Genomic DNA, 12,043 nt, shown 5'->3' on the forward strand with positions numbered 1-12,043 from the left:
CCATTCACAGAGCAAAATATTTAATTCGCTGCTTTACTCACTTGTATTGGCAACGATATGGTTGATAGTATAAGCGTAGAGTGTAGTATTTAATTCGCCTCTTGATCATCATAACGTGGAAACGTGATAGAAAGATGCGCCAAAGTGCATCATTTGTGACGTCGTAAAGACCACGCCTTGTTTGAAAAATCGGACGTTTTAAAAAATTTAATTAAAAAAAACTGTTGTGAAAATAAAGTATTTTCTAGGTCCATGTTTTTTTTTTTTTTTTTGCTTATTTTATCAATTTCAGTGACTAAAAGTAGTACCTTTGACTGAAGGAAACAACCCCATAGTGGTATATGCTGTAGGCTGGGGTGCAGCAAAATACTAGAAAGCAAAAAGTGGCTGTTTTGAGGTGAAAATACACATTGCTATCCTTTTTAATACCTAAGCTATCTAAGGGACCCTTAGAACGGGCCTCATGGGCTTAATGGTAAATCAGGCCCTGAATGAAGCAAGACTGTGTCATATTCAAAAGCTTTCCAGCCCTCTTACTCGTTTAGGTTATTACCTCAATCAATGTGTATTCGTATCAGTCGAATTTCTCTCCCTGCCGTTTTCGACTAGACGCAGACGAACTCGCATCTGATTCATCATTCTGTCACCGGAATTGCCACATTACCGATTAAAAAACGGTAACGAAGTTAATCTAAGACGTTCGAGAATCGGGTTGATTGTGCTGAGTAACTTATGCATGTCATCCAAGAATTTCTATCACTGTAATCAGTTTATTTTAATATAAGCTTATTTACCGCATCAACTAATAGGGCGTATATAATCTTTAATTACTATACAGTATGTACATTTACATAGAGTACAATCCCTGTCCTTACTATACATAAAAATGTATACGTATGAAAATGTAAGTTTCAAAATAATAATAATAATAATGATAATAATTCTTAAATACAATTATTGTATATGTAATTCAATTCCAATCTTTAATTTACAGCGCCCTATGGAATCTTCGCTCGCAGTTGTTTCGCCATGGCTAAAGACGGAAGGAGCACTTTTGAAATAATCGACGATAGAGGGTAAATAAAACTAAAAGTTTTTTTGCTTCAATATCTCAATTCCAGATATGCCTATCTTGCAAATCATTACAAAGAAATCCACTTTGTGTGCTGTCTTTAATCACGCAACATCACTACGGTCTTTGAAGAGTAACTGATCTTTAAATTTGTAATTTCTTGAGTATGAGATGAAACAAGTTGAGACAAAAAGAAAAATGCGTTTTTTTTTTTTTTTTTTTTTGGCTCACGTCTATTTTTGAACGAGAGAGTTACGCATAATACTTTCTTCGTAATGTTATCTTATTATCCAGCAATTTTCATTCTGTCAGGTGCGCTCCCCTTGGAGGTCGAGGATAACTGTAAAGTAAAAGGAAAGAGTAAAAAAAAAAAAGGGTTGAAAAATTGATTAACTTATTGAAAGAAAAGAAAGGCATAATTAGACATAAAACATATATTACTTAGCTAATGGTACCTTACTTAAATATTTTCCGATATTTAATTGATTTTTTACATCAATATTACATCCTTATTTTACCGCTATTTTCTGTTCTAAATCACTTTTACAACAGCGTTGTTCGTTTAGTAAATAAAATCTTGCTGCTACGTCAATCTCTTATACAGTGGTGCTGAACCTACGCCCCACGGGTCATATGTCGCTCGCTCTTATGTTCAATGAAACGAAAAATGTATTCTGAAACCTTCTAAAGCAACTGATGATCATCTAAACTCCGGGTTATGATTGATTGTTGCAAATTCGAAGCCATGTAGTCATAAATTGGTTTCTGAAAACAAATGTAAGCTACGTTTCTCCTTATATATAATAGTCGATGATCGAGTAACCGCATGTTTCAAAAATAAACTCGCGCCCCGTCATGATAATTTGATAATATGTTTTGGTAATGTTTAACATGCAGGGAAAGGCTTTATTGTGACAAGACTGAACTCGATCCGGTAACTTAACTGTTTTACTGGTAAGACTGTGTCATTTCAGGGGAATGAAGAAACGAAAAAATGGTCAACGATGAACGCTACCGACTGGAGTTTAGGGTTAATCCACTGAAGTTAAAGGGTTACAATTTCAACTATCAAAATATCATCAAACAGGCAATGACTTCCTTCAAATGTAAAAGCAGTTTTCACCCGTCATACCTTAACGGGCGACTTTCTGGTCAATAAAATAAGCATGTAGTAATAATGATGACAGCAATTTTTGGTTTATAATTATCTTTAATTTTCTTTTTTTTTCTCATGCTATCAAAATAATAATAATAATAATAATAATAATAATAATAATAATAATACCTGTATAATTGAAATTTTATAATTGTTTTGGCTCGTGAAATTTATCTTAGTATGAAATGAGGTTTGAAAGTAAAAAAAGGCTGAGCACCACTGGGTGTTATGTGAACAACAGCAATGCTGATACTCATATGTGAATCACTTATACAATAGCAATATTTGTTTAATTGATAAAATTTTGATTCTACGTTTAATCTCTGATACAACAATGAATGTTATTATGTGAATCTTATACAGTGCAATAAGTTCGTTCAATATGTGAAATTTCAATGCATCGCTAATGAAATTGAAAATGTTATTTACAAGTAGGCAGTAAAGTTACGCTCTGATACACCTTCACAAATTGTGCAAAGCAAAAATAAAATTAAAAACATAATATAAAACTGCCTTCTGACAAACGTTTGTGAAAATAATGAATTTCTGAGTAAACACAAGGACGTAAATATTTAGCTAAAGAATTGTGCATTGAACTGAAGCAGTTGCGTAGCCGAAAATTCCTCAAGGGAGTCCTTCCAAAAATCAATCAACTCTGATACTTGGAATTATTAATTCAAGCAGAGATAATTTGATTTTAATCTCACGTACGCAGTATTACGTACGTTGAATTGATTAGATGATGAAAAAAGTATTCTATGTGAGGTGGAATAACTAATTTAATTATTGCAGCTTAATTTTGAACTTCAAGGGAGCGGTACAGAGTCTCTTTTCTACGCCACTGAACTAAAGTATTACTATTTTAATGGAAGCTGTAGAAAACTGTTTTTTATTAGTTTTAAAAAGAAACTTCCAGTTTTTAGGGCAGGTTTCTAGTTACGGTTGTCGTGTATTATTATTTAAATTACTATTTTATGAGGAAGTTATTATATTATGTTTTATCAACATAAATGAGCTAAAAATAGGGCAGGATTTTCAATTGATATGAATTCTTAACTTAATGATAGACAATTACTAATCCAATGGGAAACCAAAACAGAGTAAAAAAGACTGCTTCTGAGCTACGGTGGATAAAACAGATAACTTGTTAGGAAGCTTGTTTTAATGAAAAAAAAAAAAAAAAGAAAAACATAATAAAGACGGATGTATTTCTCTCAGCCCGCAACATAAAACTGAATAAAAATTGTGTGTTTCTTTGATAACAAAGCCGAACTAGTTTAACAAACGGCACTTTTCAGAGCAAAATAAAAGTGGCATTACTTGAGAAAAAGAAAACAAGATTTTCCTAAGCATTTTCACTGCCTTTACTTGATCAATCGCAAAAACTTAACTGGTTGCGATCTCAGAATCACTGAGGCGAAGGAAAATCTATACAGGTCCAAACTTAAAAATGTCGTTATCTAACTTCACTCCAAGAAACGCATCCATTGAAATAACGATATTTCTAACTACTGTAAAAGAACTTATCTTACGAGCAGTAGTTTTCGCGAAAATGAGGAAACCGCCGATTTCGCCAACTGAAAATTTCGTGAATTTTAACAGAACCGAAAGTACTAAATATGACTGCTCTTGCATAAAGCAGTTTTTATATTCAAGAAATAGTTGTGTAGTATTCGTGAATTAATTTTATATTCAACAAGTTTTAGCACTGATTTCTTATTTAAGTAGCTGTGCAATAAGGCATTAAATTTCGGACAAGTAAAAAAAATTTTGATTTTTTTATTATCATTTGAGCGGGGGGGGGGGGAGATATTTCGCAAGACATAAATTTTCGCGCTAACGACGGCTTCAAAACAAGTGCTAACAGCGTACTTACCTTATCATCTGAGCTCCATTAATAGCTTTTTTTTTTTTTTTCTTTCTTTTTGCAGCTGCCCCGTGGACCCTGTGATTTTCCCCAGATTCATCCAGAACGGAGAGGCTCTGGAGAGCTCTTACGAAGCGTTTCGTTTTACAGAATCCTATGGAGTCATTTTCCAATGTAATGTCAAATATTGTGTTGGAAAGTGCGAACCGGTAAGAAGATATTTTCAACAACATTCTCCGCTGTTTTGGATTTTTTGCCGAATTTATTTGCCCTTGTGTGAATTTTGCGCAGATATTTGCGCTCTATTCCCAGAATTTTAAACTTTGGCTTTTATTTGCGATATATTCTAATATAATCGATCATTATGTTTCATTATATGAAGTTCTCAACTTTCTAAAAAGTTTTCTCGTGCTTAAAAACTAATGATTTGTAAGTGTTGCGGGCGTGACCGTTTGGTCACACCCGCAACGCGTACAAAACATTCTTTTTCAAGTAAAAACACCATTTTTAGAAAGTTGATACTTTATATCATCCTTATGTATTATTTTTGTAGCCTGTTTTTTGTTCCTACGCGAGAACTTTCTCAATACTTGATCGATTTCTTGAGTTACAACTTATCGTGCAAGCTAATGACGAAAAATAGACCCACGGTCTAAAAATTGTTTTTTTTTTCTGTCAAAAGAAAACCTGTTTTAAAGCACCAGACTGAAGTTTTCGGTTAAATTTATAGGTTTAACTTGCGCTGAGACTGACAGAGCTGGATAGCTCGATCGGCAGAGTGTTCGGTTGGTAACCAAAAGTACGAGTGTTCGGGTCCGATGTGGACAATTTGCATCAAAAAGTTAGACAAATACCGCGCATTATATTAATATTTGATAACAATAAGTAACGAGGGTGAGGTAAGAAAATTATTTTTTTTTTTTTTTTTTTTTTTAACCTTTGGCCTCGGTCACAAAATTAAAGCATAATGTAAACGAAAATATAAGTATCTGGTTTAGGATTTCAGACTACAATGGAATAGTATTTTTTCAGAAAAAAAAATAAATAAATCGTATACTGAAATGTACATTCTTCTAATGACAGTTTTTGACGCTTTGTAAAAATAAAAAAAATTCTACCACAAATTGAAATTACGCTTTTCATTCAGTTAAACTATGAATATTTATTAGAATACGAAGTAAAACATTAAAATTACTAGCAACTTGATGGGTAAAATATCATTTTTGTTTCTTCTTTCGGCAAAAAACAAATAGCCAGTTACATTTTTACTACATTCGAAAAGCCACGCTTAAAAAACGAACTTAGTTCAAATAATTTTGTATTTTAACCTTCGGTTAAATGATAAACATGTGCTGCCATCCAAGCCATAACGGTTCAAGCAGCCTGCGATAACAAATTGTATCAATTTTCAAAAATAAAAATACTTCTGTTTAATATCTTATCTCAAATATTATTTCTGTGGATTATTTTTCTGTCGGTATGCGAGATCTTTCTTATTTCTTGAAGAAATTCCCCCTGATTTTAAAGCTTATCGGGCCTGCTAATGACGACAAACAGACTTACGGTCTTAAAATCAATTTTTCAGAAACGCCCCTCGCTGTTGCAAAGCTTTGATGCAGCCTGTAGTTCTTATGCAGATTTTTTTTTTTAAAGCAAAATTTTAATACAATGTTCCAACCTGTTTTTCAACTATTTTTTTAAATAAAGCTTCAAAGCACTGGACTTAGTTGCTCGGTTAAATTGCTAAGTTTTTTTCGGTAGAGCTTTCAGCTATAAACTAGCTGAACTTCTGGCCCGCCCCGGCTGTCCGCCATTAAAGAAAATTTAGATTAATGTTACGCATTACATGTACTAATAAAATACAACAGATAACACACGTAAGGCAATAAAATAAATACGACGGGAATGCTTCTCGGCGTTCCGATTCCTTTATGCAGGCAACAGTTCTTATTCAAATAAGTTGACAATTAGCCGAAGGGTGTTTTTTTCTTTTTCAAAGCTTTGACTCCGTTCAGACCGCTAAGCATAATATAAGCATAAAAAAGTATAAAAGTATTAGATTTAAAAATTCAGTTTTCAAGGGAATCCTTTTTGTGCATAAAAACTTTTTCATTGTATGCTGAAATGTATATTTTTCTCATAGCAGTGTTCGACCTTTTATATAAATGAAAAAATACTACGCCAAATTGATATTACGAGTTTCACCCAGTAAACCTTTAACTATTTATTCGAATACGATGTAAAATATTAAAATTATTATCCACTTCATTATGCTTAAATAATGGACTTAGTTCAATTTGGTTTTGGATTTGAATTTTAAATGTTCGATTAAAAGAAAAACATGTGCTGGCATTCAAGCCATAACGGTTAAAGCAGCCTGCTATGCGAAATTGTATCATTTTTCAAAAATGAAACACTTATTTTCAATCTAATTTATTATTTCTCTAAAATGTTTGTTTCAATCGCGCGCTCGCGAGAGAGAGAGAGAGAGAGCGAACTAATCCACAGATGCAATACATTAACTAGTTGTTCAGCTGCGTGCTTTTCGGTGAGTGTAATGAATTATACTCCTGTTTAACTTTATTGGAGAACTGAAATGACTGTTACGTTTTTACTGTCTTCGGATACATCAGAACGACTGCGCGCTAGCGCAATGTGATTTATTTGACCTCTCAACATCAGAGTGCTCCTTAAGAATCGCTTTTCCAAATCGTGTAATAAACGACACCTCAATGACGAGTTGCTCCCTAGGTTGGAACTTGAGGGCATTGAAGAAAAAAATAATTAGAGAAACTGAAACATTATCCGAACCCGCCATCGAAAAAAGTATATCTCAACAGATCGTGATCGATGATGAAGAGGATGTGGACCTACCTTTTTTTTTTGTCTCAAACATAAAAAATATTTCCTTCCATAAAAGAACCAAAGTCCCGTTAATTTATATTCAGCTTTATAACTTATTTTTCAACCGAGGAAAAATGGAATAACTCTTAGATTCGTACTTTTTCTTCACGCAGTTAGTGGATGTGATACCACATCTTCCCATGTCTGGCTAAGAAAAATAAAACTGTGCGGTGTTTTTCAAACGAACTGGTATGAGGTTGATCAGACCACCATAGCGTTCCTTTCTAAGGTGAGTCTCGGAGCTTTAGCAGAAGCTGGTTCCTCTGTATGGAAAGGAGGCATCCCCCGACATCGTGCTACAGTATTCCAGGGTTCGTACGGGTCATGGAAATCCTGGAAAGTCATGGGAAAAAAATAAGCGAATTTCAGACCTGGAAAAGTCATGGAAAGTTGAACTTTTCATTGAAAGTCATGAAAATTAATTTCAAGTCATGGAAAAATGTCCTGGACAAAGAGAAACAAACAGTAACTGAGGGAGCATTAGAAATCTTGAGTGATTTAACAGTATAGCACATAAAAGCTATTGAAAGTGGAAAATTGAAGGATCCCAATATCAAATCTGAATTTTTATATCTCCATTGCATCCACTTCTGTCGCAGCAGCTTGCCTTTTTTTTTTTTTTGCGATGTGATTTTACTGCTTGGACATCACTTATTTTGAATTTACTGTTATTTTCAACCCTTATGTTTCATATTCTGTAGTAGCGAAATTTACGTTCTTAGTTTGACCCCGCCCACTCAAAAGAAGCAATTCAATTGCATCCGAGTTCGATTCCATCACTCGTAGGAACTTTATTATTAAATTTTTCAGAGTTTATCTTAATTTGTTGAAGGTTTTTAGAAAATAAAGATCTTTAGTCACGAATACAGAAAAAGAGGAATTCTAATACTCTAAAACATACTCTCCAACATACGGCCTGCAAAACTAATCCATGCGACCCACTGCTACGTTCAATGTCAGGAATCAAACATGTTCTGGAATTTCTGAACCTATTAATTTATATGCATTTGAAAATGTACAAATGAGTAAACAAAACAAGTATACTTTTAAATCAGAAGATTGATTCATTACTGAATGGTTTTTTCAAAAAAGGTCTGGTTTAGAACCAAAAACTAAACTATGTGGCTTTACTTTAAAGAACCAAAATGTACTGTCAAGTTATGTGGCACTGTTGACACTAAAAGGCAACCATTGAAGCAATTTTATTGAAACTTAGTGATGACTCATTCAACCTTTACCCCATTCAATGTCATTCTGCCTGTTTATAAAAAATATATCTGACATTTAAGCATCATCATATTCGTTTCACTGCATTTTTACTTTACTTAAATTTATGATGAAGTCAAATAAGAATAGTTTAGTTTTTTAAGTGTTCACTTATATTTTTTCCATTATGAGTAAGTGCTTCAATGAGGCTGTGGCATTCCATGTAAACGTTTTGCTAATGCTCATTTCCAAAAATTAACAAGTTTGGGATTAAATAGTTCTATTCTCTTTGTGTAATGAGGTCATGAAAATTTTCATTGAGGTCATGAAAAAGTCATGGAATTTTTTCATCCAAATAGAGTATGAACCCTGTATTCAGTTCCACCTGTTCCTCAAAGCAGCCTGTAATGCAATTGTGAACCGTCTCTGTTAAGTCTTCAAACAAAAAGAGTACCTTAATTCCATTCGTATCGCAGGTACCGACAAGGAAACAAATGGTTGGCAGAGGAGAAAGATGCCTCAGAGCAGAGTTGGTCGAAGACCAACATAAATTTTGAGATTGTTTCGTCACCAATTACTACATTAAACGATCCAGCCTCACCGGTCCTTTTCAGATTTCTCTCATTTTAGTGCAAGAAGGGATATATGGGAGTACGCTGTTGTTGCAGAACTGATCTTTGCTCAGCTTTGTGCAATCTGGCATTTGAAAAGACTGCTCACAACATTTTTGCCGTTCTAATCGATAAAAATGAAAAAAAGAAAAATAAAGGAAAAAAATCGACCTATCACTACCTGCTTTTTTTTTCAGTTTGGGAGTACGATCGTACTGATCAAATACACTATGAAAACCAAGACATTAAGTGTATAATTAATTTTTAAGATATGTTTTAATGATAAAACTAACATGTAATTACAGTTTCACCCTTTTGAAATCATTGTTTTTTTTTCTTTTGTCCATATCATAAGTACTATTGATCGTACAGAACGCCACTCAAGCTGAAATTGTTCAAAAATTTAAGGTGCTATAAAACGGGTACCCACATTTAGAATCAAAAGTTGGATAGCTTAGGAGTTAAAAAGGAAAAACTAAAAAAAGTCCGAAAATTTCGCAGCTTTTCGCGAATTACGCAGCGAGCATAGGTTTTTGAAAACTGCAAATTTATATTTACACTACCCTAACTGACCCAAGCAACATATTAAAAAATCAGAACTACATCGCATTTTGCAATTTTAATGTCTAATATGACTAGACTAAGTGTCTAATTGATGATTTAGACATTTTGTTTGAATGTAATGAATATGGATGCCAACTGCAAATAGGTCTATAATAAGCTGTCCGTGAATGTCACACTATGTTTAAACACCTATTTTTCACCTTACCTATTCCCCTAGTCACTCACGTCACACTATTCTTCAAAAGTAAAGTGTTATGTGAAACAAAATGTGTGATTGTGATACCACACTTCTTATTACCACCTCCCTCCACCTTGTCACAATTTCACAAATACCCTAGTCTTCAAAACGTGACACCATTTGTGGACGACCCCTCACTAATTACGTTTAATTTCAACCTAAACAAAACTGTCACCGAATTGAAAATGTAGCCTAGGATCTAGGTTATAACGAGAAGTCCGTTACAACCAGGGATGCAGAATCGGACTGATTTTGAGAAAAAAAGTCGGAAGCTATCATTTTCACTCACTAACATAAACAACTAAAGGAACAAGAAGCAAAACTGATCTTTCTTTTTTGTTTATTTTCAGGCGGTATGTGGGGATTACTTAAGTCTGGCCCGTGAGGAATCTTGGGGGAGGAAAAAGAGATCTCCCTCGGAGACAATTCAGGACGAAATGACCCTCAGCAAGGAGATCTTGGTCCTTGATTTCGGGGATGAAGGAGTCTCCACTTCGCTCCAGAACAACCCTCATTCTGCCAATGGTGAGTACATATTTAATGCATTTAAGAAATAGCATTAGTATTCTTGTCCATTTATCGACTCTATCATGGCCTGGATAATGTTGACAATGACAAGTTTGGCGAGCCATTGTCGACAAAAACACACATTATTAGAAGTATGTCCTGTTTTATTTGGAGTATTATTTCATGGAAGGAAAATTTTAGACATTTGAAATCGCTCCAAAAAAACAAAACAAAAAAACACACACACACAAAAACAACAAGCGTATGCATATAACTAGATCCAGATTGGCAACTTTTTGAATCGCCAAGCTCAGCACGATTCGTGATCAAAGAGTTTATGCCCACTTACTAAGACAGATTTTTTGAGCAATGACATCTGTGCATTGCGGTTAATTACAGGACTAATTAAAATAGTTCGCTTTAAAGTTATTTTACAAACAAGTTTTAGCTTCTTTTTCAATCGGGAGGCAGGCTGACTCGTCAATGCAGTTAAAAGTTTAAAAATTATTAAAGGAAAGGGGAAGGGGAACAAGAATTTTCGAAGTTCTCATAAACACTTTTTTGAAATTTCTCAATGAAATAAAGTTTTTTCTTTTGTGCAGAAACCTTCGTCGTCCAACAGTCGGTGGGTCTTTTGGACGAGTGTGCATCACGGACTTCAGTGATGGCGCTTGGAGTTACGACGGCTCTTCTTCTTGTCATCTACATCTGTACTGTATCCTACTTCGTTGCTCATCAGAGAGCAGAAAAAGAACTTAGAGGATAGGGAGGACCCCCTCTCCCCATAAACTTAATGAATCCTAAGAGTGACTTCCGAATGTTTGGATCAAAAACACCAATTTTTCTCCCCCTTGCTAAAAATCGCAGCCAATCTCTTGAGTACTTTTTTTTAAAAATAAAATTCGAACTATCTCATAAGAACTCTAAAAATGTCAGAGTAATTATAAATTTTTTTGCAGTTTAATTTTTCTTGAAAAATTTTAATTCGTAGTAACAAGTTAACTTTGCACAGTATGAGTACGTACATCCAATATCATAATTTTAAACATTGAAATATGAAGCTTTAGCATGTTGATAGTTTAAAATTATTTCCCTCCAAACTACTCTTTATTATGCGTTTTGTTTTAACTAGCCCAGTCAAATATTCGAAATTATTGTGCAAAAATAACATACTTCAAAAGGTCAATTAAAGCAAAATATAGATTTCACAATTTATTCAATATTCCTAATCAAATGTATCTAATGTGTTAAGATTTTTTTTTTTTTTTCGGAATTAAAAGCATTGGAAAATTGAGCATTAATATATGACAATGAAACTCTAAAGTCATGAAGCATTTTCAAGACAAATTGTGCCTTAGTGTATATAAGTTCTCTGTTTAAAATCACTCTGTCACAAAAATTTGTTTTTCCCATTTCACTTCGAAAATGTTAGTTACATCCAACGTATACTTGTTAGTTTCTTTTTGAAGAAAAACTTCATTTCATAATTGCAAGGACATGCTGGTTCTACATTTTTTGCCATTTTCAATCATTATTTATTTATTTATTTATTTTCTCATGTCTCATTTCATTAGCTTTAGACGAAAGTTTCTCATAAATTAGCTACATAATTTGCCGGTAAAATTAATTTATTTCATGGCATGGTTTGCTGGTATTGAACTTTTGGTGATGCTTTCGAACAAACTCACAGTTGTGAAAAACTACATGACGTGCTTTCATCATACGCAATCATTTTTGGATAGTTATCTAATCCTGTTTGAAGTGTGAGCACACTTTTCGAAGATTTCTGGTCAATTCCAATATCAGTATTGTATTATAAATTAATTTGAGAGACAGTGTATGTATGTTTTTCATAACTTTGAATGAGATTAAAATTACATGGGGCCTTGAATTATCTTGATGGGATGTAAATTTATGT

The 12,043-nt window shown here is 33.6% G+C and overlaps 1 protein-coding gene across 1 annotated transcript in view; it reads left to right on the forward strand.

The window, feature by feature from the left end:
* Positions 1-12,043, forward strand: part of LOC129234665 (uncharacterized) — a 111,136-nt gene extending 99,093 nt beyond the window's left edge. Inside the window, exons 11-14 of the mRNA XM_054868708.1 lie at positions 995-1,076; positions 4,160-4,304; positions 9,969-10,143; positions 10,728-12,043. Of these exons, the coding sequence (XP_054724683.1) occupies positions 995-1,076; positions 4,160-4,304; positions 9,969-10,143; positions 10,728-10,891 (566 nt within the window). The 3' untranslated portion in view covers positions 10,892-12,043. The remainder of the gene's footprint in view (positions 1-994; positions 1,077-4,159; positions 4,305-9,968; positions 10,144-10,727) is intronic.

This window comes from Uloborus diversus, chromosome 1 (genome assembly GCF_026930045.1).
Source record: "Uloborus diversus isolate 005 chromosome 1, Udiv.v.3.1, whole genome shotgun sequence".
Taxonomy (NCBI): Eukaryota; Metazoa; Arthropoda; class Arachnida; order Araneae; family Uloboridae; genus Uloborus; species Uloborus diversus.